General features: G+C 38.7%; 1 protein-coding gene across 10 annotated transcripts in view; it reads left to right on the top strand.

The window, feature by feature from the left end:
* The first annotated feature begins 1,788 nt into the window (after window positions 1–1,788).
* Window positions 1,789–24,847, top strand: part of KEA2 (K+ efflux antiporter 2) — a 75,563-nt gene continuing 52,504 nt past the window's right edge. For 6 of the 10 annotated variants that reach the window (XM_088895621.1, XM_088895622.1, XM_088895624.1 and 3 more), the window contains exons 1-7: window positions 1,790–3,941; window positions 4,519–4,690; window positions 4,984–5,071; window positions 5,481–5,617; window positions 5,717–5,776; window positions 5,881–6,000; window positions 21,057–21,125. In XM_088895621.1, coding sequence (XP_088751747.1) covers window positions 3,343–3,941; window positions 4,519–4,690; window positions 4,984–5,071; window positions 5,481–5,617; window positions 5,717–5,776; window positions 5,881–6,000; window positions 21,057–21,125 — 1,245 coding nt within the window. In that variant the 5' untranslated portion in view covers window positions 1,790–3,342. Of the gene's footprint in view, window positions 3,942–4,518; window positions 4,691–4,983; window positions 5,072–5,480; window positions 5,618–5,716; window positions 5,777–5,880; window positions 6,001–21,056; window positions 21,126–24,847 lie in introns of all 10 variants that reach the window. The other 4 variants (XM_088895627.1, XM_088895626.1, XM_088895629.1 and 1 more) reach the window with 2 other exon arrangements.

The following is a 24,847-nucleotide window of genomic DNA, read 5'->3' on the forward strand; positions in this document are numbered from 1 at the left end:
GCAAATTTAGAGGGGTAGCGATTTAGTTAATTTATTAACTTTGAAACATAATGTTGGTGTGGTAAAATGGAAAATGAGGGAATCTTTGGTTTAAATTTGGCAAGGTGGTGTTTTTGGGCATTATGGGTTAACTTGTAAGGTCAGATTGGCCCAATTATGCCAAGATTGGACAGATTAAAAAATGACTTGATCCAATCAATGTGAAGCTTTGAAATGAAATCTTAGTGTAATGGAGGGGTAAATGAAGCTATTTTGGGATGAGTTTTTAGGGTGTCTAGGATCTTATGGAAACGTCTGATTGATTTTCGAGTGCCAAAATCACAAAAAATTGGGTCAATGAGAGCATTCGAAATTGAATATTTGTTTAATGATGGGGCAAATGGGGTGTTTTAGGTTGAAGATTTATAGGTAGTTGTTTTTGGTGTGTCTAAGGTTCAGTTGTATGGTTTAATTGATTCAAAGGTGTTAGGATCAAGGAGATTTGGGTTGTGGATGCTTTAGATTAACGAGAGGGTTCAAAGGGAATCTTGGTTTGATAATAAAAATAAACGGAGGGGAATCTTGGGTTGAATTTTCAGGGGCAGATATTTTAGGAGGTCCTATGTCTGATGATGATGTTCAAGAATTTTTTAGGTACTCGGAAAGGATCAGAATGGTTTGGTTGGGTGTTCGAGGTAAATTAGGATTTCGACGACGAATTAAGCAAAGATTAGGTGCTAACGAATGAGGTTTCTAGAGGTATTAGTTTCTTGGGTCATTTGCTAGGTTTGATTGGTCCATAAATGATATGATCAAGGGCATTTAAGAAATGAATATCTTAACCAATGAGATAGCCCAAATTAAAATCTTAGTGTGATAAAGGTTTAAATAGGGGTATCTGTGATGAAATTTTATGGTAAGGTGTTTATAATTATTTAGGGCTCTTTAAAAGTTCATTAACTCTAATTTGCAATTCGATTAAAAAATTCTATGCATCACAAGTTTCACAACTAGTAAATACTAAAACATAATATACACAAATACACATATGGATTATATAAGATCTTAGTGGATCGAAGCAATATCTGAAGTTGATCTGATTAATGATCATATAATGTTCTCGGATTTGATCTGATTATTGACAAAAATGGATATCCAAAACTTACGTAAATGGATGATTTCGAATTCAAAATCAGATTAAATCCGATCCATTTCTAACCCTAGAATCGGACCCAATTCATTTTAAATATATATGTACCATATACTTGAAATTTATGATGTAAATCAGATTAAATCCAAGCCAATTGCAATCTGGATTTGTGATACATACCTATTCCCTTTACTGACAAGAGAGGAGGGTTCCCTCGAGCTATAATGCCAGAGCACCGCTCACAGAGGGCAGGTTACCTACTCAACGAGAAGGAGACCAGGGGATAATGAAGGATAATTCTAATGATGATCCATTAGGTTGAGGGATTACATATATATAGTCACTGTGAGACCGTTATATCAGTAATGGTTACAATGATTGCCATGATTGGTCGAATAATAACGGCCTACTGAATCCCATAACCACCCACTTGAGTCACAAATGCCTGTATTAACTGAGTTGGCATGATCAGATGGTTCTCGGGTCTTCTGATAAATGACCCGTAACAATTTGACTGGAATCCTATAAAATCCCGTTGGACAAGATCCGATTCGAATTCGACTGCGAACGAATCCTAGTTCGAATCTACCGAAATCCGATTGATTCTCCTAAAGGGCCGGCCCTCCTGCCCAAAAAAATTCGGATTCGATTTTTTTTTCCCTCAAATTTTGATGACGTGAGATGGAAAATGATGCTGGTTTTATTCGGCTTTCGCTTCAACGGTTCTTCTTCCGTATTTAGTTGTATAGATAATCCGCCATGGATATCTGCAACTGGAACTCGAGATACACTTCTCATGATCGGGGGAGTATTGGTTTTCTCGAACATTAGAATTATTTCTCCTTTCTTTTAGCTTTTGCAATTTGCAGTCTTGCAGTCTTGCAGTAAGGAATTTGGTTGCACTGTATATAGCTTCGAACAAAGTAGAGATGTAAATTTAATTCATTCAATGTCTTAGTTCGTGTATGAAATTAGCCTTTCCTTGCCGGGTGCTTGAATGGCGACCAATTGGTTGCAATTTGCAAAACGTCTTGAGCTTGGAATGCTCTAACTGAAGATTTTGGATGTTAGAAGAGTATCTGGATTCGGTTTATTCATATAGTTATTTTGTCTAAGGAGATTCTTCTAAGAAAACCGGAGGAATGGATTTCACCTGTAATTTTCGGCAGCCAAATGCGTTTCCTGTTGGTGAAATTTTAAGTTCTCGGACGTTGGGTTGTCTAAATCCGCGTTTGAGGTTTAGATGTAGAAGTTTCAGTTACAGCTATACTGGATATCCGAGGCTTGTTTCGAAAGGCTGCGCATCAAAGAAGACGAAGAAAATCGTTAGTGGTTCGATTGCTTCATGTCAGCGTCGCACAGGAGAGTTTGATAGATTTTTGTGGGCATCACCTCTAAAAGGGTGTCTGGATGGCAATTTAGGACATATTTTGAAGGTGAGCAGGGAAATTGCGCGATTACAGTGCCAAGGCAATGATTCTTTAAACACTGAATTCCTAGACAGTACTAACGGGGACATGAAAAGTTTGTCCCCAGAGAGCTTAGAAAAAGGACCTGTGTCTGATGCGGAACCAAGTAGTCCGGCAGGGGAAGGAGTTGAGATACCTAGTGTGGATGACTTGAGGGAAGTTCTCCAGAAAGCTCTCAGGGAATTGGAAGTTGCTCAGCTTAACAGTACCATGTTTGAGGAAAGGGCTCAGAAGATATCGGAGGCGGCTATTGCACTGAAAGATGAGGCAACAAAAGCTTGGAATGATGTAAATCTACTCTTATTTCTATTCAAGATATCATCAGTGAAGAAGATGTTGCCAGGGAATCTGTTCAAAAAGCAACCATGGCCCTGTCAATGGCTGAAGCAAGGCTTCAGTTGGCTGTAAAGTCTCCAGAGATTGGACAAGGAATGGATGATTCTCCTGAAATTTACACAGAAAGTGATGCAGACAATGTAAAAACTGCAGAAACATCGAGTTCATTGGTGGAGGAGAAAGTGGCACTTCTAGTGAGCCAGGACGAAATTAGGGATTGTCAAGCTACTTTAGAAAATTGTGAAGCGGAGTTAAGATGCTTACAGAATAGAAAAGAGGAGCTACAGAAGGAAGTGGAGAGGTTGAATGAGGTTGCAGAGAAAGTACAGATGGATGCACTGAAAGCAGAAGAAGATGTAGCAGATATAATGCTTCTTGCTGCAAGCTGTTGCTTTTGAACTTGAGGCCATGCAACGTGTAAATGATGCTGAGATTGCTTTGCAGAGAGCAGAGAAGTTTCTATGCAGTTCCAATGTTAATGCATCAGAAACTTTGACAGTACCATCACCACAAGGTCATGCAGTGAAGGATGAATATCTTGTTGGGGATGATGGGATGAATGAAGGATTTTCTTGTCACATTGATGTTGGAAGGGAAAGAGATGATTTGGAGAGGGATGGTTTATTGGGTGGCAAACCTTCAATGGATGACGAACCTGATACAACTGGACAGACCTTTGAAGAGTTAAAGCTTTCTGATGATTTGCATGATCAACCGAATGGAAAATTGAATTTAGATTCTCATAAAGAAGCTGAAGCTGAAAAGTCAAAGAACATGGTTCAAACAAAAAAACAGGAAATACAGAGGAATTTAACTAACGAGAGTTCATTTTCCAGTGCTCCCAAGGCATTGCTGAAGAAATCTCCTCGTTTTTTCTCTGCATCATTCTTCTCTTTTTCAGTAGATGGGACTGAGTTCACACCAACTTCATTGTTCCAAAGTTTCATTGTATTTGCAAGGAAGCAATTACCCAGACTGGTAATTGGGGTATTGCTTGTTGGAGCTGGGTATGTAGTCAACCTCTGATCTTTCCCAGTTTTATTTGGCATTCCTATTGTCATAATCATGTAAGACCCTAGTCATTCTAGGGGCTATCAAATATAGTCGCATTTTCATATTTTTGGTTAAGAATTAAGATATACAAGCATAAATATAAATCCAGCTTTGTAGCTTGTTTTGTTAATTTAATCTCCATGATTTAGGTTCTGAAACTCAAAATGGAAAAATACCAATTGAAACTTAAACTATGAATTTGGCCAGATAGTAAAGTTTGAAGGTTAATCCCTTTATGTTGGCTGCCTGGCTCATGTAAGTAAGCATTATTCAGACGGCTATGGAAACACATGCCATGATTAGTTTGCATGGAAAACCTCATGGTAGAAATAGAAAGATATGATATTGAGAGAAAGCATATGTTCTTCTTAATTTATGGCCTAATCTTTCTCTAGTTCTTCGGCAGTTAATTGAAAAGTTTTCTGATTTCTTTCTTATTGAACCTTTTTTTTCTTTTTGGCTTTAGTGATACACTGTCATATTTGGTTTAAGATTGCCTTTTTCTGATCACATATGCTGAAATTATCACAGGATTGCCTTTCTTAATAATCAAGCAGAAAAGAGTACTCAGCTGTTTCAACATCCAGATGCTATAACTACTGGTATTGGAGAAGTGTCCTTAAATGTAAAGCCTTTGTTTCGAGAAGTACAGAGATTCCCTAAGAGAGTGAAGAAAATGATTGAGATGTTACCCCACCAAGAGGTACAGAATATATATATATATATATATATATATATATATATATATATTAATTTATTCCTTTTATGAAGCAAATGGGTTAATGGTTAGTTGTTAGAGCTGAAAGATGGTTTTGAGCCTAGGTCTATAGCATGAACCTCCAGTGGACCTTTCCAACTTAAAAAAGCTATATACCCTTTTCTTTTAGTTAACTCTCATTTTTTGGGTCAAGACTAATTGTCTAATACTATCTGAGTTTTCTCTCACTTTGGTGATTGAATTATGTTCTTGTTATGTTGCTACTTTTCTTTTCTCAGATAAATGAGGAGGCTTCTCTGTTTGACATGCTGTGGTTACTCCTCGCAAGTGTTGTATTTGTGCCTATCTTTCAGAAAATTCCTGGAGGTAGACTTCATCTCTGTATATAAGTTTTCTACTTTAAATTAGTGTTTTAAAGGGCGTGGAAGAGGCATCCCCAGAACAGCCTGAGGTGTTTACACCTCTGAGGCATACGCCTCATGTGCCTCAAACATACCTCATAGAAAAAGACCAAAAAAAAAAAAAAAAAGAAAAAGAAAAAGAAAAAGAAAAAAGAAAGAAAAAAAGAAAGGAAAGGAGGCTTACACCTCATGTCATGCCTCCACATTTTAAAACATTGCTTTAAATATGATATAGTTTCAATATTTTGTACATTTCCATTTGATGGAATACATGTCAAGAGGTCTATCTAGCCCCTTTTAACATTGTCTATTGATTTTTCAGATGTTACTATGTTGGCATATTGATGGTCTCTGCTATTTTCTGTGGTGTTCAGGGAGTCCTGTACCTGGCTACCTAGCTGCTGGTATCTTGATTGGGCCTTATGGTCTCTCTATCATTTGTCATGTTCATGGAACAAAAGCAATTGCTGAATTTGGTGTTGTTTTCTTGCTATTCAATATTGGCCTGGAGGTGGAGTGCTTTAAGTTTTGGATTTTATTCTATTCTATAACATTGAACTTTGTTTGTTCCGTAGAAAACTAAATCATAATCTATATTTTACATTTCCAGCTTTCTGTGGAAAGGTTAAGTTCCATGAAGAAATATGTTTTTGGATTAGGCTCTGCGCAGGTGATTGAAAAATTTAATTGCATTATGTGGTCTCCTTGATACCGTTTTACTTCTATGCATCTGATACATAATTCATTATTTTTGTATGTAAAAATAAAATGCAGGTCCTAGTTACTGCAGTGGCAGTTGGATTGGTTGCTCATTTTGTTTCTGGGCAGCCTGGTCCTGCAGCAATTGTTATTGGGAATGGTCTGGCATTATCCTCAACAGCTGTTGTCCTGCAGGTGATGACTATGAACTACTTTCTGCTTTAAACAAATGGTGACATGATTAGGCTTAGTGGTAAATGGTAATAATTGTCTTCAATGGATGAAATGTTGGTTATTTTCAGAAATAATTATTATCATTTTTTCTTTTGTCATGGAGGTATATTCTGGCTCAAGTATGGGAGGCCTATGGTCAAAGTTTCATAGTTACTTTCTCCCTTTGTCATGGTTTTTCATTTTATTTTTGTTTTCTGTAAAGGTGCTACTCTGTACTATGTAGATTTAGGTCAATTTTAAAGATTTTAGCTGACTGAATTAAGTCCTATTTTCTCTTTGGTCGGTAGTTTTATATTCAAAAAACACTCTTCCATGATTTGGGAATATTTCTTTTTTTCTCAGTTTAACATATTTTGCATGTATAATCACACTTCCAGGTTAGTGATATCGTATTAAAGGCAAGATCCACGTAGCCAGTTTCACATGTTTTGCACATCTACTTGAAAAAAATAGTTGGCTTGTCTTTTGGACTCTCAAGTTACTGCAAATTGAAGATGTTAATACTTGCAATACAAATGAAGGCATCTTTATTCAGTGATTTCACTTTTCTTTCTATAAATACAACAGGATATTAAAATTCATTTTCATCCTACTAATAACTCAGACCAGTGAGAGTAATATATTAAGAAATGGGAGGACTGTGGACTTGCAGACTTTGTTTAGGCTTGCAATATGCATGCTTGTATTAAAAATTTGAAGAAAAAAAATAAAAGTTCAAGCTTCAACTTGCTTTTCACATTTTTCTTAATATTGTTTTATATAATTAGATATTAGTTAGTCTTGTTCTGTTCCTTCTTTTCTTCTTAGTATGCTTAGAATAGCAATAATCAAAATCTATGCAGATTATACCTCAGCTTTCTTGAACAATATAGGTTTTGAAGTAGTAGTAGCAGGCTAGCAGCAATAGCAGTAGTAGTAGTGTTGTTATTGTTAGGTACCAAAAAATTGGTGTTGCATGGACTCTCCTAAAAATTTGTTATTCAATGGTCTAGGCCTAAAAATTTGGATTCCTGTTTATTGGGCTAGCTGCTTGGTCCCATGATTCACCAAGGGTCATCAGGTTGCTGCTGCATGGTTTGTAGTTCCATTGTAATGGGTTTGTGGTGCTATGTTACTGCTACAAAAGCAGTAAGGATGTTTCTATTCTTTTGTTGCATGACATGTAAAGTTAGGGCTAACCAACAAAGTTGAAGTGATGGACCTTGTGAACTGTATAATAACTATGATCTTGCAGTTTTTTCCCAGTGCATGATTATCTTGTGTAAAGAGACTGGGCCGAATGGGCCCTAACAGCCTCTCTTGTAATATCTTTTATTTTATGTTGATGGGCCACACTTAATGGGCCTGTTATTTGTTCTTGTTTATTTCCTTTATGTAACTGCCAAGCTGGCCGCCCACTTAAGGGCATACTTGTCATCATTAATTTTTTAGATCTTAATAAAATAGGGTTAGAGGAGAATGGAGAATTAATTCGACTCCTTCTCCTACCTCTTCCCTTCGCCATCTTCTTCTCTTATACAGTTATTCAGATCTGTTTTATTCTGCTAATCACTGAATTTAAACTTGATATTAGAGGACTGATTTACATCTCGGTATCAGAGTAGGTTTAGTTCCTCTTCCTTCTTTTTCTTCGTTCCTGTACACTCTAAAATCAAGAGAGTGTATGGAGAGATAGGTTCTCTATAGTATAGAGAATCACTTGCCTAGTTGGTAGAAGGGTTTGGAGAGTTTAGTTCTGGCTAGATTTTGCCAAGAAGTGTTGCTGTTCTGCTGCTGCCCGAAACCCTAGCCGACTAGAGATTTTCGAGGTTACCAAGTGTTACGAAATTATAGGCTATAAATATGTAGTATTAGCCCAATTAGGAATAGCTTGATTATAGGAATTATTCTTTCTTTGATTTTCTTCCTATTTTAGTATCTACAAGGCTGTATGATTTTCTTCCTTTTTTGTATCTGCAAGGCTGTATAATTTTCTTCCTTTTTTGTATCTGCAAGGCTGTATGATTTTTTTCCTTTTTAGTATCTACAAGGTTATATATATATGTACTACTTTCTCAATAGAAAGACATCAATTTCTTATAATTCTTGTTCTATCACATGGTATCAGAGTTGGAGACACCAATTCCAGTCTGAAACTAATTTCTGGTTTTCTTCCCTTTGCTGCCCAAGTGAGCAGCTTTGAATTCTTTACGTTGCCCAAGTGAGCAGAAGCTGCGATCTCTAGGTCACCCATTCCGAGTGACATTTGCATCTCACCGCCCTTACCAGTGGAAGCGGAATCTCAGATCGGCCTACCCACCTTCACCCATCTCTTCTTCACTTCGATCGGGAGAGGGCTTTCAAGTCTGCAACAGGTCGGGGAGTAGCACAGCAGCCTCGGTGTTACTCCTGTGGTGTTTGTTTGCCCATCAGGAAAGTCTTTCTTCTCTGTTCTTTTTATACAGTTGATATTTCGGTGCTGCCAGTTGTGGTTTCTTGCTGTTTGGGTGTTGCATCTGCTGTCGATCCTATTTTATTGGCTTTGCTGGTTGATTAAAAGTTTATTTTCCTGTGTTTATGATGGCGATTGAACAAAAGAACTTGGCTATGCCTAGTGTTATCCCCATTCTGTCTAAGATCACTGAACAAAAACTACACGGAACTAATTATTTAGACTGGAGTAAGACTGTTCGTTTGTATTTATGGAGTATCTCTAAGGACAACCATCTGACTAAGGACCCTTCTACTGATGAGACCCGCACTGAATGACTAAGGATTGACGCTCAATTGTTTTTGCAAATCCGCAATTCTATTGAGAATGAGTACGTCGGTCATGTCTCTCACTGTGAGTTTGTAAAAGAACTAATGGAATATTTGGCTTTTCTGTTCTCTGGTAAAGAAAATATTTCCCGTATTTTTTATGTTTGCAAGACATTTTATCGGGCTGAACAACAGGATCAGTCTCTTCAGACCTATTTCATGAATTTCAAGCGCACTTATGAAGATTTGAACGCCTTGTTACCTTTCAGTACTGATATCAAAGTTCAGCAGACTCAACGTGAACAGATGGCTATTATGAGTTTTCTGGCTGGCCTTAATCCTCAATTTGATGGTGCTAAGTCACAGATTTTGTCTAATCCTGAGATTACCTCTTTAAAAGAGGTCTTTACTAGGGTCCTTCGTACAGATACTGGTTCCCATACCTCACCTGTACAACAACCTAGTGCACTTGTCAGTCAGAATAGTGGATCAACTGGCTGGTCTCGTTCTCAGAATAGTAGCAGAGGTGGCAGCAATAGTGGTTGGAATGCTGGAACTTAGGCCATAGGGGGTGTAGTTTGCTACTATTGTCATGAATCAGGACACACTAAAAGGACTTGCCAGAAATTGCTAAAGAAAAACCAGAAGTCTTCTGGGTCTCAGTCAGCTCATGTTGTAACTACGAGTGATGCTCCTCATCCATCGTCAAGTCAGACCATTACAATTTCTGCAGATGAGTATGCGAAATTTACCCAGTATCAAGAGGCATTAAAGAACTCCTTTCAGTCCATCACTGCCCTTGCTGAGTCAGGTAAAACCAATACATGTCTTCTTTCTTCTTCCTCTCAGTGGGTCATTGATTCTGGTGCAACAGATCATATGACAGGTAATCCTAGTCTCTTTTCCACTTTCCAATCACACACTTTTCCTTCTTCAGTCACCTTAGCAGATGGTTCTTGTTAGAATGCTCAAGTCAGGGGTATTTTGGTCATTTTGGATTATCTGCTTGAGAGTGAAAGGTCTATTGTATCTGAGTTTAAGTTATGTGTCCCATCTTCTATGAGGGACAAAATGGTCTTTCCTGTAACTCTATGTTTTTGAATAAATACAAGTGGGTCAGCTAGGGGAGTGTGATTTTGACTCTCTTCTAGTCTGGCCGAACCTTTCTTTCTTCTTCTTCTTCTTCTTTCTCTTTTCTTTCTTCTTCTCTACTTCGACCTAGAATCTGCTAGGGTTTACTAACATGGTATCAGAGCTGTAAGGTCGTATCCTCATTTCTTTCTTGCTGCTGTTCTCTTTCTGGGTTCACCGCCAACTTTCACAGTCATCTTCTTCCTTTTCGACTGACCTGAGTGGAGGTTCGATAAGGGGCTGAAAAGGAGCTATCGTTTTGTGGGCCTGGAGGTGAGGATGCCTCCGGTCGTTGCTGTGGTGGTCGTTGGAGTGGTATACTAAACCCTCTATTCAGTATCGAAGAGGGCTGAATGTGGACAGGTATGAACACTACTGTTGTTTGTCCAAGTAAGGGACTGTGAATGTTTCTTTTTGTTTCAAAAGTTGGTTGTGGTGGTGCTCAATGTGACTGATATGCATCTCAGTCGTGTTCCTCTGCATTTCTCTTCGTATGTATGTTGAAAGAAGAGTTGTCGACTGCTGAAGTTCACAACAGCACTAGATTGGTGGTGGTTGTGTCGTGGTGATTGGTGTATCTATGTTTCAAAATATTTAAAAGTGATCTCCTATACCTTGTGTGTAATCAGTTCTGCAGTGTGTAGCCCAAGCGTTTGATGTGAGGACTGAGTGATTTCAGTCTTGGTGTGTTGATGGTGAATGGTTCTGCAGTGTGCAGCCCAGGTGTTTGATGTGAAGACTGAGTGATTCCAGCCTTCGTGTGTGGTGTGTAATGTGTATTTAAAGAAGCTGGAATTGGTGGTGTTATAAGTGAGATAAGTCTTGTGAAAGAGTGTGAGGTTGTGTTGTATATTTGAAGGTGAAATAATTAAGATGGCTTCATTTGAAAATGGGAATGATAACAAAACAGGTGTCATGCTTTCTCCAGACTATCTAAGTGTTCAAATGACATCTATCAAGTTGAATGGTGAGAATTATGTACCATGGGCAAAATCTGTGGAGGTGTTCTTGAAGGCCAAGAGGAAGGTAAAACATGTAAGAGAGGAGAAACCTCCCTCTGATTCCCCTGGGTTCAGTGACTGGGAACAAGTAGATGCACAGATAATGACATGGCTCTGGAACAGCATGGACCAAAATAACCCCTGACTTGAGCATCTCTTCCAATCCCGTCTTTCATGAGAGAACTAAGCATATTGAGGTTGATTGTCACTTTGTAAGAGATAAAGTGATAAGTGGGGTGATAACCACATCTCATGTGAGCTCAGGAAATTAGTGGGCAGATCTCCTCACAAAGGGATTGTCTCGGGGAAGAATAGATTACATTTGTATCAAGCTGAGACTATATGATATATACTCTCCAGCTTGAGGGGGAGTGTTAGAATGCTCAAGTCAGGGGTATTTTGGTCATTCTGGATTATCTGCTTGAGAGTGAAAGGTCTATTGTATCTGAGTTTAAGTTATGTGTCCCATCTTCTATGAGGGACAAAACGGTCTTTCCTGTAACTCTATGTTTTTGAATAAATACAAGTGGGTCAGCTAGGGGAGTGTGATTTTGACTCTCTTCTAGTCTGGCCGAACCTTTCTTTCTTCTTCTTCTTCTTCTTCTTCTTCTTCTTTCTCTTTTCTTTCTTCTTCTCTACTTCAACCTAGAATCTGCTAGGGTTTACTAACAGTTCTATTTCTTCTGTTCTTGGTTCTGGCACTATCAATCCCACACCAACACTTTCTTTGTCATCTGTATTGAGTTTACCAAAATTTTCTTTTAATTTGGTATCTGTTAGCAAACTCACTCGTACTCTTAACTGTTGTATCTCATTCTTTCCTGATCATTGCCTGTTTTAGGATCTTATGACGAAGAGGATTATTGGTAAAGGACGAGAATCAGGAGGTCTGTACATTTTGGATACCCAGGAACCTCAGACCATTGCCTGTTCCAGTACTTTATCTCCTTTTGAAGCTCATTGTCGGTTGGGGCATCCATCTTTACCTTTGTTAAAGAAGTTATCTCCTTAGTTTCATGATGTATCTTCTTTAGATTGTGAGTCTTGTCAGTTTGCAAAACATCATCGTCTATCGTCTGTTTCTCGAGTTAATAAAAGGGCTAGTCATGCTTTTGAGTTAGTACGTTCAGATGTTTGGGGACCTTGTCCTATTATGTCTAAAACTGGATTTCGATATTTTGTTACCTTTGTGGATGATTTTTCTCGTATGACTTGGCTTTATTTAATGAAATCTCGTTCTGAGTTGCTTTCACATTTTAAAACCTTTTGTGCTGAAATAAAAACTCAGTTTGATGTGTCTGTACAAATATTGCGAAGTGATAATGCCAAAGAATATTTCTCTGATTCCTTCCAGACTTACATGACTCAGAATGGAATTCTTCATCAATCATCTTGTGTTGATACTCCATCTCAAAATGGAGTGGCTGAGAGAAAAAATAGACGTCTTCTTGAAACTGCCAGGGCTCTTTTATTTCAAACACATGTTCCTAAACTGTTTTGGGCTGATGCTGTTTCTACAGCGTGTTTTTTGATTAATCGCATGCCTTCCACTGTTCTAAATTATCAGATCCCTTATAAGATTTTGTTTCCTAATAAATTTGTGTTTCTTGTTAAACCTCGTATCTTTGGATGTTCTTGTTTTGTTCGTGATGTTTGTCCGCAGGTTTCCAAATTGGACCCCAAGTCATTAAAATGTGTCTTCTTGGGATACTCTCGTCTCCAAAAAGGGTACAAGTGTTTTTCTACTCTCTTGAACAGGTACCTTGTGTCAGCTGATGTTACATTCCATGAACATCTTCCTTTCTTTACTGCTCCATCTACACCTGTGTGTTCACAAGAGGATGATGATCTACTAGTGTATCATGTCACCGGTCCAGATGTTAGTGTTGTTCCAATACCCCCCCCCCCACCTTCTCAACCAAAACTACCTATTACTCAAGTCTATTCTCGACGACCTAATCCTCCTGTGACAAGTCCGGCACCGGTCTCTTCTTCGTCATCAGATCCAATGCCCAGTGATATTGATCTACCTATTGCTCTTCGGAAAGGTAAACGTCAATGTACTTATCCAATTTCCTCTTATGTTACCTATGATCGTTTGTCCTCTACTTCTTGTTCGTTTGTTGCCTCTCTTGATTCTGTATGGATTCCCAAAACTGTTCACCAGGCTTTTATCCCATCCTGGGTGGCGTGATGCCATGCTTGAGGAAATGAATGCCTTGACTGAGAATGGTACTTGGGATCTGGTCGATTTACCTGCTGGTAAGAAAGCGGTTGGATGCAAGTGGGTCTTTGCAGTCAAATTTAATTCTGATGGATCAGTGGCTCGCCTAAAGGCTTGCCTGGTGGCCAAAGGCTATGCACAGACATATGGAGTGGACTATTCTGATACTTTCTCCCCTGTGGCAAAATTGACTTCAGTTCGATTATTTATTTCTCTAGCAGCTACATATGATTGGCCACTTTACCAGCTTGATATTAAAAATGCTTTCCTGCATGGAGTTTTTCAGGAGGAGGTTTATATGGAGCAACCACCTGGGTTTGTTGTTCAGGGGAAGTCTGGGAAAGTTTGTCGTCTTCGAAAATCGCTGTATGGACTAAAACAAAGTCCTCGAGCTTGGTTTGGAAAATTCAGTCAGGCAGTAGAGAGGTTTGGGATGAGGAAGTGCAAATCTGACCATACTGCTTTCTATAAGCAGTCCACATTTGGCATCATTCTACTTGTTGTATATGTAGACGATATTGTTATCACTGGGAGTGACACGAAGGGAATCTCATCCTTGAAATCCTTCTTGTAGAGCCAATTCAATATTAAAGATTTGGGGCACCTAAAATACTTCTTGGGGATTGAGGTGGCAAGGAGTAAAAGAGGCATTTTCCTGTCTCAGAGGAAGTATGTTTTGGACCTATTAACAGAAACTGGGAAACTGGGAGTCAAACCATGCAGTACTCCAATGCTTCCTAACCAGCAACTCACAAAGGATGGAGATGCTTTTGATGATCCTGAACGATATAGAAGATTAGTTGGAAAGTTGAACTATCTCACAATGACTCGTCCAGACATTGCTTACTCAGTTAGTATTGTAAGTCAATTTATGTCCTCTCCTATAGTGCATCATTGGGCAACCTTAGAACAAATCTTGTGTTACTTGAAAGGAGCTCCTGGATGGGGGATACTGTATCGGAATCATGGTCACAGTAACATCGAGTGTTTTTCTGATGCAAACTGGGCAAGTTCCAAGATTGATCGAAGGTCCACTACTAGCTATTGTGTTTTCGTTGGTGGTAATCTGGTTTCGTGGAAGTGTAAGAAGCAAAATGTGGTGTTGCGATCTAGTGCAGAATCTGAGTATAGAGCAATGGCACAAGCTTCGTGTGAGGTTATGTGGGTTTCTCAACTCTTAATTGAGGTCGGTCTTAAAGTCTTAGTTCTAGCGAAGCTATGGTGCGATAATCAAGTTGCGATTCATATTGCTTCGAATCCAGTTTTTCATGAACGAACTAAACATATCGAGATAGACTGTCATTTCGTTCGTGAGAAAATTCAACAAAACTTGATCTCTACAGCATATGTGAAGACTGGAGAGCAGTTAGGAGATATCTTTACAAAAGCTCTTAATGGAGCTCGGATTTCTTATATTTGTAACAAGCTGGGCATGATTGACATCTATGCTCCATCTTGAGGGGGAGTGTTGCGAAATTATAGGCTGTAAATATGTAGTGTTTGCCTAATTAGGAATAGCTTGATTATAGGAATTATTCTTTCTTTGATTTTCTTCCTATTTTAGTATCTACAAGGCTGTATGATTTTCTTCCTTTTTTGTATCTGCAAGGCTATATGATTTTCTTCCTTTTTTGTATCTGCAAAGCTGTATGATTTTCTTCATTTTTTGTATCTGCAAGGCTGTATGATTTTCTTCATTTTTAGTATCTACAAGGTTGTATATATATGTACTACTTTCTCAATAGAAAGACATTAATTTCTTCTAATTCTTGTTCTATCACACCAGGAAAGGTGAAGCTCGGGTGTGGCACTCTGTGCTTGGAAGGTGTCTTGTGTCTGCTAAAGGAGGGCGGTTCAGGTTTGGAAGAGTTTGGGTTAGTCTGGTAGGTGCAACAACATCTTCTCTCTTCCTTCCATCTGCTGGATGGAGCAAAACCCTAGTTTTGCAAGCACCCAAGTTCTGGTTTGGCTTCAAGTAAGTTTACATAGTCAAAATTTTTTGTTCTTTGATTTCTGTTTGATTAATGGAGACATACGGAAGTGAGTTCAAGCAGGTGCCGGTTTCTAGACCTGCCTCAGTAGATTCCATTTTGAATGGTGTGACCACAATTAAGCTCGATGGGACGAACTATCTTGCTTGGCCACAGTCTATAAAAATCTATGTTTGTAGTAGAGGAAAACTCGGGTATCTCACAGGCAATAAGGTGAAACTCGAAGAGACAGACCCTGAATTTGAAAAATGGATGCAAGAGAACTACACTGTTATAGGATGGTTGGTTAACTCTATGCAACCCCATATAAGCCAGCACTATCTCTGGATGTCTTCGGCCAAGGAGATATGGGACAGTGTAACTGAGACCTACTCAGAGAAACTGAACGTAGCCAGAGCGTACAAATTGAAAAGTGATGTGAAAAACCTGAGATAGGGGGAGAAGAGTGTGGCAATCTACTACTCTATACTAAAATCCCTATGGCAAGAAATTGATGTTATGGAGACAGTGGTATGGGAGAGTAAAAAGGATGCTGAAATGTATAAAAAGCTGGTGGATGAGGTTACTCAACCCTGAGTTTGATATTATCAGACGGAATATTTTGGCCAGGGATGAGGTTACTCTTTCACAGGCATATGCTATGATAAGTAGTGAGGAGAGTAGGCGGCAAGTTCGGTTGCAGAGTCCACCTACAGAACATTTTGCACATGCGGGAATGAAACCAAAGGGCCCTACTGAGAAGAGAGAACAAGTGTGTGAATATTGCAAGAAACCACGACATACAAAGGACACCTGCTGGAAGCTTCATTCTGGACTTCTCCCTGATAGGTTTAAGAACAATAATAACCCTAAGAAGGGCAGTTAGGTGGGAAAACCTAAGACTGCTAATGTTGCTACAGTACCTGAAGGGGGAAGTAAGGAGAATGAGGAGACATCAACCATTGAACAGTTGGCTGCAATGAAGCTGGATTTTGAGAAGTATGGGAGACTCCTAAATCACTTGGAAGCTACAGTTTCTTCAGCTCACCCTTCCAACAGTACATCATCCTCATCGGGTTTTGCTCACTCAGGTACTCGTGCTTCTGCAAATCATGCTTCAGCTTCAGGTAATCATAAAATCCCTTGAATTATCGATTCCGGTGCATCAGACCATATGACCAGTCTATCTAACCTTTTTTGCTCATATCACCTTCTCTTTGGGAAAGAGAAAATATCCCTTGCCGATGGGTCCCTTGCCCCATCTCTGGTAAAGGTGATATAAAGACCTCTGACACCCTGTTCTTATCTTCTGTTCTTCATGTCCCTAAGCTTAACACAAACCCCTTATCTGTTAGTTGCCTAACAAAGTCCATGAATTGCAGCATAACTTTCTTTCCCACTCGTTGTGTTTTTCAGGACCTGCAGTCTCAGAGGATGATTGGGAGTAGCCATGAGGCGAACAGAATATACTTGCTGGACACACCAGATCAAGCTTTGGGACCACCTCATGGAGTTGCCTTAGAGTCAGTCGTGTCAGAGTCTGTTAACAAAATTTTATTGTCATTGTCGTTTTGGTCACTTGTCTTTTTTTGCTTTGAGTCATCTGTTCCCAGATATGTTTAAAGGAGTGTCTTTATCAAGTCTTCATTGTGAATCATGTGAGCTGGCAAAGCATTGTAGACATTCCTATTCAATTAGCAATAAAAGATCACTTTCTCCTTTCCATATTGTTCACTCTGATGTGTGGGGGCCTATCACATGCCAACCATGGGGGGTTACAGGTACTTTATCCTTTTTATTTGTGATTATTCACGTTACACTTGGATTTATCTCATGAAATCCAGGGATGAAGTACTAGCTATTGTGAAAAATTTTCATGAATTCATCCTCACCCAGTTTAATACTCGTATCAAAATATTCCGCTCTGACAATGGTAAGGAGTATTTTGAGAGAACCCTCTCCACCTATCTTGAAACTTTTGGGGTTATTCATCAAAGTTCTTGTTCCTACACTCCACAACAAAACGGGGTGGTGGAAAGAAAGAACAGGCATGTGGTTGAGGTTGCCAGATCCTTCTTGTTTGCATCCCATGTTCTTGTAAAGTTTTGGGGAGATGTTGTTCTTACTGCTACCTTTCTGATCAACCGTATGCCCTCCCAGGTCCTTAGCTTTAAAACTCCTTTTAGTCTTCTCTTTCTGGATGAGGATCTCTTTTCTCTTCCTCTCCATGTGTTTGGGTGTACTTGCTATGTGCATATTCATAATCACCAAAGGCACAAGTTTGAACCTAAGGCTCATAAGTGTGTGTTTCTGGGATATGCCTCCACACAGAAGGGTTATTGTTGTTTTGATCCAGTTCGTGGCACCCGCTTTGTATCTCGGGATGTCACCTTTGCCGAGTTGACTCCCTTCTTTAGTATCCCTCCTGAGAGGGAGAAATCTGATGAGCCCTTTGCTGTGTCTCCAGCCGTTCCTCTTCCCATCCCTTGTGAGTCCGATCATGGGGTGTCCACCTCTTCCACTGGACCTACCTCTGATATCCCAACTCCTCCTCCTCCTTTTGCTCCTACTCTCCAAAGGTGGTACCAAAGGCAGAGATTCAGACATGTGTAGGTTGTTTCCACTCCTTCAGAAGAGCGTCTTGCCACTCCCATCATTCCTGAGGAAACAGGTCAGCCCTCTACTGACCCATCTCTGACTGTCCCAGACCTTGACCTTCCTATTGCTCTTCGCAAGGGCAAGCGGAAGTGTACAACCCATTGTATCTCCAAACACTTATCTTACAACCTTCTCTCCCCTTCCTACTACTCCTTTCTTGCCTCTATGTCTTCCCATGTGATACCCAGGTCTGTACCGGAAGCATTATCTCAAGCTGAATGGAGGGATGCTATGATGACTGAACTTGATGCATTGCATAAGAACCATACCTGGGATATTGTGGACTTGCCAGAAGGGAAGGAACCAATGGGTTGTAAATGGGTGTTTACTATTAAGTATCACTCTGATGGCTTTGTTGAGAGATTTAAGGCTTGGTTGGTTGCTAAAGGTTACACCCAAATGTATGGCATTGACTATCTTGAGACATTTGCCCCTGTTGCTAAGATGATTTCAGTCAGGGTTTTACTTTCTCTAGTAGCTACTTTTGACTGGCCCCTACACCAGTTTGATGTTAAAAATGCCTTCCTGAATGGAGACTTGCATGAAGAGGTCTATATGTCTCTACCTCCAGGAGTGTATGGGAAAAAAATGAAAGGCTAAGTGTGTAAACTACACAGATCTATTTATGGTCTCAAACAATCTCCTCGGGCTTGGTTTGATAGATTTCGGGCTGCTCTTGTCTCATTTGGCTACATTCAAACACAATCTGATCATACACTATTCTTGAAGAAAAATGACTCTCTGGTGACCTTCTTGATTGTTTATGTTGATGACATTGTGGTCACGGGTAATGACATTGAAGAGGCCAGCAAGGTAAAAGGATTTCTCAACTTTGAATTTGAAATCAAAGACTTGGGAGATCTTCGGTATTTCTTGGGCATTGAAGTTGCTCGATCTAAGGATGGTATCTTCATATCTCAACGCAAATATGTCCTTGATCTTCTTGCTGAAACTGGTAAACTTGGTGCTAAACCCATCTCCACTCCCATTGATCCTAATCATAAGTTTTCTGCCACAGATGGTGAACCTTTGCCTGATAAGGGAGTGTTTCAGAGACTGCTTGGGAAGTTGTTATACCTTTGCATGACTCGGCCAGATATTTCCTATGCAGTAAGTGTTATTAGTCAGTTTACGCATTCTCCCAGAGATACTCATCTAGCTGCTGCAGAAATGGTTCTGTGTTACTTGAAAGGTACTCCAAGGAAGGGTATTCTGTTTGCTAAGCATGGTCACATGAAGCTGGAGGCCTTTACTGATGCAGATTGGGCAGGATGTATTGATGACAGAAGGTCCACCTCTGGTTATTGTGCTCTAGTTGCTGGGAATATTGTGTCTTGGAGGAGTAAGAAACAATCACTAGTTGCTAGATCCTCAGTTGAAGCAGAATACAGGGCAATGGCTCATGGTGTGTCAGAATTACTATGGCTACGATCCCTTCTAGAGGAATTGGGGGTGGACTATGAGAAACCAATGATGCTCTATTGTGACAACCAAGCTGCTATCAACATTGCACATAATCCTGTTCAACATGACAAAACTAAGCACATTGAGGTTGATAGGCATTTCATAAGAGAAAGAGTCTCTTCAGGAGAAGTTTGTTTACCATTCATCACATCAAAAGAGCAACTGGCTGATATCTTGACCAAGGGAGTTCCAAGGGGGAAATTGACACACTATATAAGCAAGCTAGGCATGATTGACATCTATGCTCAACTTGAGGGGGAGTGTAAAGAGACTGGGCCGAATGGGCCCTAACAGCTTCTCTTGTAATATCTTTTATTTTATGTTGATGGGCCACACTTAATGGGCCTGTTATTTATTCTTGTTTATTTCCTTTATGTAACTGCCAAGCTGGCCGTCCACTTAAGGGCATACTTGTCATCATTAATTTTTTAGATCTTAATAAAATAGGGTTAGAGGAGAATGGAGAATTAATTCGACTCCTTCTCCTACCTCTTCCCTTCGTCATATTCTTCTCTTATACAGTTATTCAGATCTGTTTTATTCTGCTAATCACTGAATTTAAACTTGATATCAGAGGACTGATTTACATCTTCTTGTAATATGCCAATGTAGGTGTAAAAGGAGAGATCCATGAACCACAAATTAGCACAGGAAGAGCGAGTGCGAAAGGATCACTGCATCCGGTGATGCAAATTGAAGTAGCATGAACTGGGTGCCACTAAAACGGAGCATGGGAGTGATCATGCGAACCGTGAAACAGGTGGGATATGAAACGACAAACTTTAGAGAATAGTAAACTAGTCCAACTATAGGCAGTGGAGTGCGTAGTGTTTTAGAGGGCCATGTGATTACGTAATAGGCCACCTTCCTTCATAACTACCTAACAAACAAAAGGTTCTGCATGATCGCCTCTGCCCAATGTGGAGAGGGGAGACACTATATAAGGTCTTGGTCTCCAAGAAGGGGACTTCTGACAACACATTTGCTCCATTAAAGCTTATCACTGTCCTTGGAGCAACGGGCTTATAGTCTGTCAGACTTTCAAAGTTCCACAGATCACTACCGCCACTCCAACAGCCTACAGCAGGTTCAACTCATGTAACTATTCCAAAGGAATTTATGATGATTACATGCATTTTCATTTGTGTATTCTTCATTAGCTTGCCAGTGTTACCAGATCTATATGATGAGCAAAGTTTCACACAAAGAAGTACCCTGGTGTTTAGATTTCTCTTTCTCTTTTTTTTTTCCTGAGCAATAGTTCATTTGATACGTTAGATCTGGCCATCTGTATGTGTCTGTTGCATATTTCATGTGATTCTAAAATCTATTTTAGATTTACTAGAGGGACAATACAGTGTATTTAATCACAAGGAGCCATTGCTTGGTGCAATGATAAAATCTTGGGCTGACAAGTGTGAGAATGTGTATTTGAGTCTGGGAGCGGATATGTAGGACCAACATTGGGTAATGGTCCTCTATACTAAAGCATGTTTGTTGATTCAGTTTTTATTTATTCATGATTTTACAACTATACCTGTTTTTATTGTATTAGATAGCATGCTTGTACATATGGAATTTTACCACATTGAGAGAATTCATACATACACAGATAATGAAGACGATAGGAGTTAGAGCATAGGACAAGTTCGTTTCTAGAAATGTTTCTACTATTAAGCTTGTGAAAATTCTAGTTGAACTTTTGATCTTTTGTCCACCCAAGTGTGTTGCAGTTATATTTTTGAATCAAGATTCAAAATGTCATGTGATGATTAATGGAAACCCTTGGTAATATTAGATATATAAATTGAAATTGCTGGTCTTCTTCAGGTGTTACAGGAACGAGGTGAAAGCACATCACGCCATGGGCATGCTACCTTTTCTATACTACTTTTTCAGGTAGCACTCACCTTTTCTTAAATCTTAGTTTGGCAGGCTTCTAATAGAAGATATTATCATGAATTGTGAAGTTTAGACCAGATTCAACATAGCTAATTACAAAATAGTCCATAATGCCCACTTCACAAAAGTGACAATTTGCCTAGTTCATTGAACAAGTGTCACTTAAACCTTCTAACCATGACAATGAAAAGCAAAAAGAACAATAAGAAATATACATTTTCAAATTTGTCAATGTATCTCTACTTGTATCTCCCTTTCTCCCAACCAAAAATAAAAATCTTAATTTAATAAACATGGACCAAAAAGAGGGGTATGATACTAGCACATCCCCTTTTTGATTAATTTGGCATGCCCCTAAATTATAGTCAATAGATTGCTCGTTTTTAGTTAAAAGTACCCATTTTGTTAACTGCTATCCTTATATGGAATATCTTTTTCCTTTTCACTGGGGATGTGCTCTATTTGACAAAAATGGATGTGCCTGAATCAACACCCATACAGAAAAAAAAGAAAGAATGAAAAAGAGAAAAAAGAAAAAAGAAAAAAAAGAAAAGAAAACTATATCTTGGGACCTCTTTTTTTTCTCAAATATTTCCCACATTGAGTCAAGTGAATATAATTACATTCTCCACTGGATTAGTTCTTTTCTTGTTTATTAAAGTTTCCATAAGAAAATGCCAGTCCCGACAAGAAAGTAGCTCAAGATTGATTGAGAAACTCAACTGAACAAACAAAACCTTATCCCAATTATATGGTGTCAGATTCATGAATTTTGTATTTCTGATCTACTCACCATTAAGGGCCATATCCTCTGGTAAAGTGTAAAGCTAAATTTATTGAGAAGAGAGAAAAAATAAAAGAAAAGAGTTATGGAGAAGTTTGAATCATGATTCATTTGTTACTTATCTTTTTCAAATTTAATTAATATATGCATAGTGTCATACACCTAGACTCCTTACTAGTGTCACGTGCAGCCTTGGGTCTTGGACTAAGTGGACTCACTCCCAAGACTCACACTTAGGCAAGCTCAAAGTACTCTTAATTAACTCAAGGAAAGGGGTACAAGACTCACTTTTGGCAGGGGTGTCAACGGTATTCGAAAATCCGATTTCGAATTCGATATTCGACATAATCGAATCGAATTCGGATAATTCGAATATCTAATCAGTCGAATTTGGATATTCTATTCTTACTGAATAGTTAATCAAATTTGAATTCGGACATGACCTGATTCGATTCGATAAATATTCGAATTCGACCGATTATTTAATTCTTATACATAATATATAAAATATTTTATATAATAATTAAGTTATATAAATAATTTATATATTTATATACTTTATATCAATAAAATATTTATTTTATATATTTATTAATTATCTAAAATAATTAATTAATCGAATTCGAATCGAATCGAAATTCGAATATTTAATCGGATTCGAATTCGGATATTAATTTTCAATTCCGTCGGATATCGAATCGAATTCGGATATCGGATTTTCTAATCGGATTCAAATTCAGATATTGCCTGATCCAATTCGAATTCAATCCGTTTACACCCCTAATTCTTGGATTCCTAACTCTCACTTTAGGATGAACTCCTCTTGGTTGCCCTTGCAAATAGGGAGGGGCCCAATTTATCGGCACCTCCACCTCCTTTGAGGTGCAATCGTAACTGTCCATTTTTCTATCTCCTTACCCTATCCATTGATAGCACTCCTTATCTCCATCACATGTTTATCACCTCCTCATGTTTATCTTGCTAAACAAGGGGCTTTGAGGAAACAATTGTTTTGGGCTGCATTGTAAAAGGGACAGAAATATGTAATAGTGTGGGACTTCTAGTCCCATACAGAAAGTTGTAAAACTTTTAAATCCAAATTCAAATAAAAGTCTCCTTTGATGATCAAAAAAAAAAATTACAAGATATTTACAAGACAAGCCCAGGTCATTCTAGACTTGGACTTCTCTATAACACTCGAGAATACTCCAAACATTTAAAAACTACTCAAGAGACTTCAAGACAACTCTAGAAGATTCTACACTTAGAAGACTCCATACTCTTCATTATCACTTTGGAAGGCTCTAGAATTCTCTTGAATTGGCTATAAGTCTCTGGAAAAGCTCATTAAACCTCTAGCCTTCTTCTCCTTTGATGCTCTACTTAGGTGGACTGTGACAATAGGGTGAGAGTACAAGATCTGCATGAACTTGCTATTTACTATCATCCCTCTAGGTAATACATTTGGAAATGATAAATATGCCTACGAGACAAAAATTTGGGAGGCGATACCACAGTATAAGACACTGACGCTATAACACTATACACCTAAATACCTAATAAACTAACAAGAGAATCTTCATGATCTACAGCAAGAATGATTACCCCCTACCCCCACACAAAAATGCAAGTATTATTACACTATGCTTTTCAGAAAAAAAAAAAAAAAACTCTTATATGTATGGTTTGACTTGATGTAGTAAATTATATGTGGGTGTGTGTATGTGTGTGGTTTTATATTACTTGAATAAGATTAACTTCTTAACATAAATGTGGCCCAATCACAGAAGCTAGGTGAGAGCCAACAAAATTTGGTACAATTAGAGCACTAGACATTACTGATTATTGGCAAACCAGAGTAAACCATGTTCAAACCAAGCTAACATGTGCAAAACTTGAGAAGTGCTTTTCTTTGTTGAGAAAAAGGTAATGTGTACATGTACTAATAGAGGCAAAGCAAGAGCACCTGAGAAGATTTACAGAAATCCTCAAATTTTAAACAGGGAATACATTTCCACTATACAAAAAGGCCCTCCAAAACCCTGATTTACCAAGCCCATCTGCCATTGCATTTAGTTTCCTTAATATACATCTGATCTGAGCTGAAATAAGCTCTATAGTTTCCCTTATTTCCTTGGAAAATGGGCAAGTCTCCATCATGGCCCACTAACTCACAGAATTGTGTTAGAAGAGTCATATACCATGGGATGGAGTGAAACTGCTGCTGCTTGGCAACACTAACTCCCATAAGTAATTCCATAACTGTAGCGAACACTGATGTGGACCCCACTGTGTTCGTATGGCAGCATATTTTTTGTTAGTTATGTCAGTGTTAGTTGGTAGTTATTTCAGTTTGTTATTACAGCTTGTTATTTCAGCTTTATTATTAGTTTATTTGCCATGTAAGCAATAAGGGCAATTCAGCCCTTTTACAATTAATCAACATATATAAATATTAAGAGTGGGTCGGCAGATCAACTGATCAACCCTCCCTCTTTTCTTCTTTTCTTCTTTCTTTTCTTTTGAATTCAAGACTGATTGTAGTCTTGATCGACTACTTGGTATCAGAGCCGACCTAGGAGCTCTTATGTTAGTCTAATTAGATTGACTACATGAGAATTTCCTAGGTTTAGAAGTTGTTCAACAAAGAAGGAGGATCGGCTGATTCTTGGAGGTTACTGGTAGTGTGCGGCTGCTACTAAGAAGATTGTAGAAAGGCTGGGAGAGTTCTAGTAGTCAAGAAGAATTAGAAAAGGCTTCGGATCCTCAAGATTAGGGTTTTGCATCAGACAGAAGGTGGCGGCCAGAGGTTTTCTTTCATAAAGTAAGTTTTTTCTTGAGAATAACCTTGGAAAAAATCATCTTGGTCTATTCTGAGAGGTGCGGCTGGAAAATCTGTTTTTTTTTTTTTTTTTTTTTCCTTTAGGGTTTTGAG

The sequence above is a fragment of the Nelumbo nucifera genome, chromosome 1 (assembly GCF_055504915.1).
Source record: "Nelumbo nucifera cultivar China Antique chromosome 1, China Antique-T2T, whole genome shotgun sequence".
In the NCBI taxonomy this organism is placed as follows: Eukaryota; Viridiplantae; Streptophyta; class Magnoliopsida; order Proteales; family Nelumbonaceae; genus Nelumbo; species Nelumbo nucifera.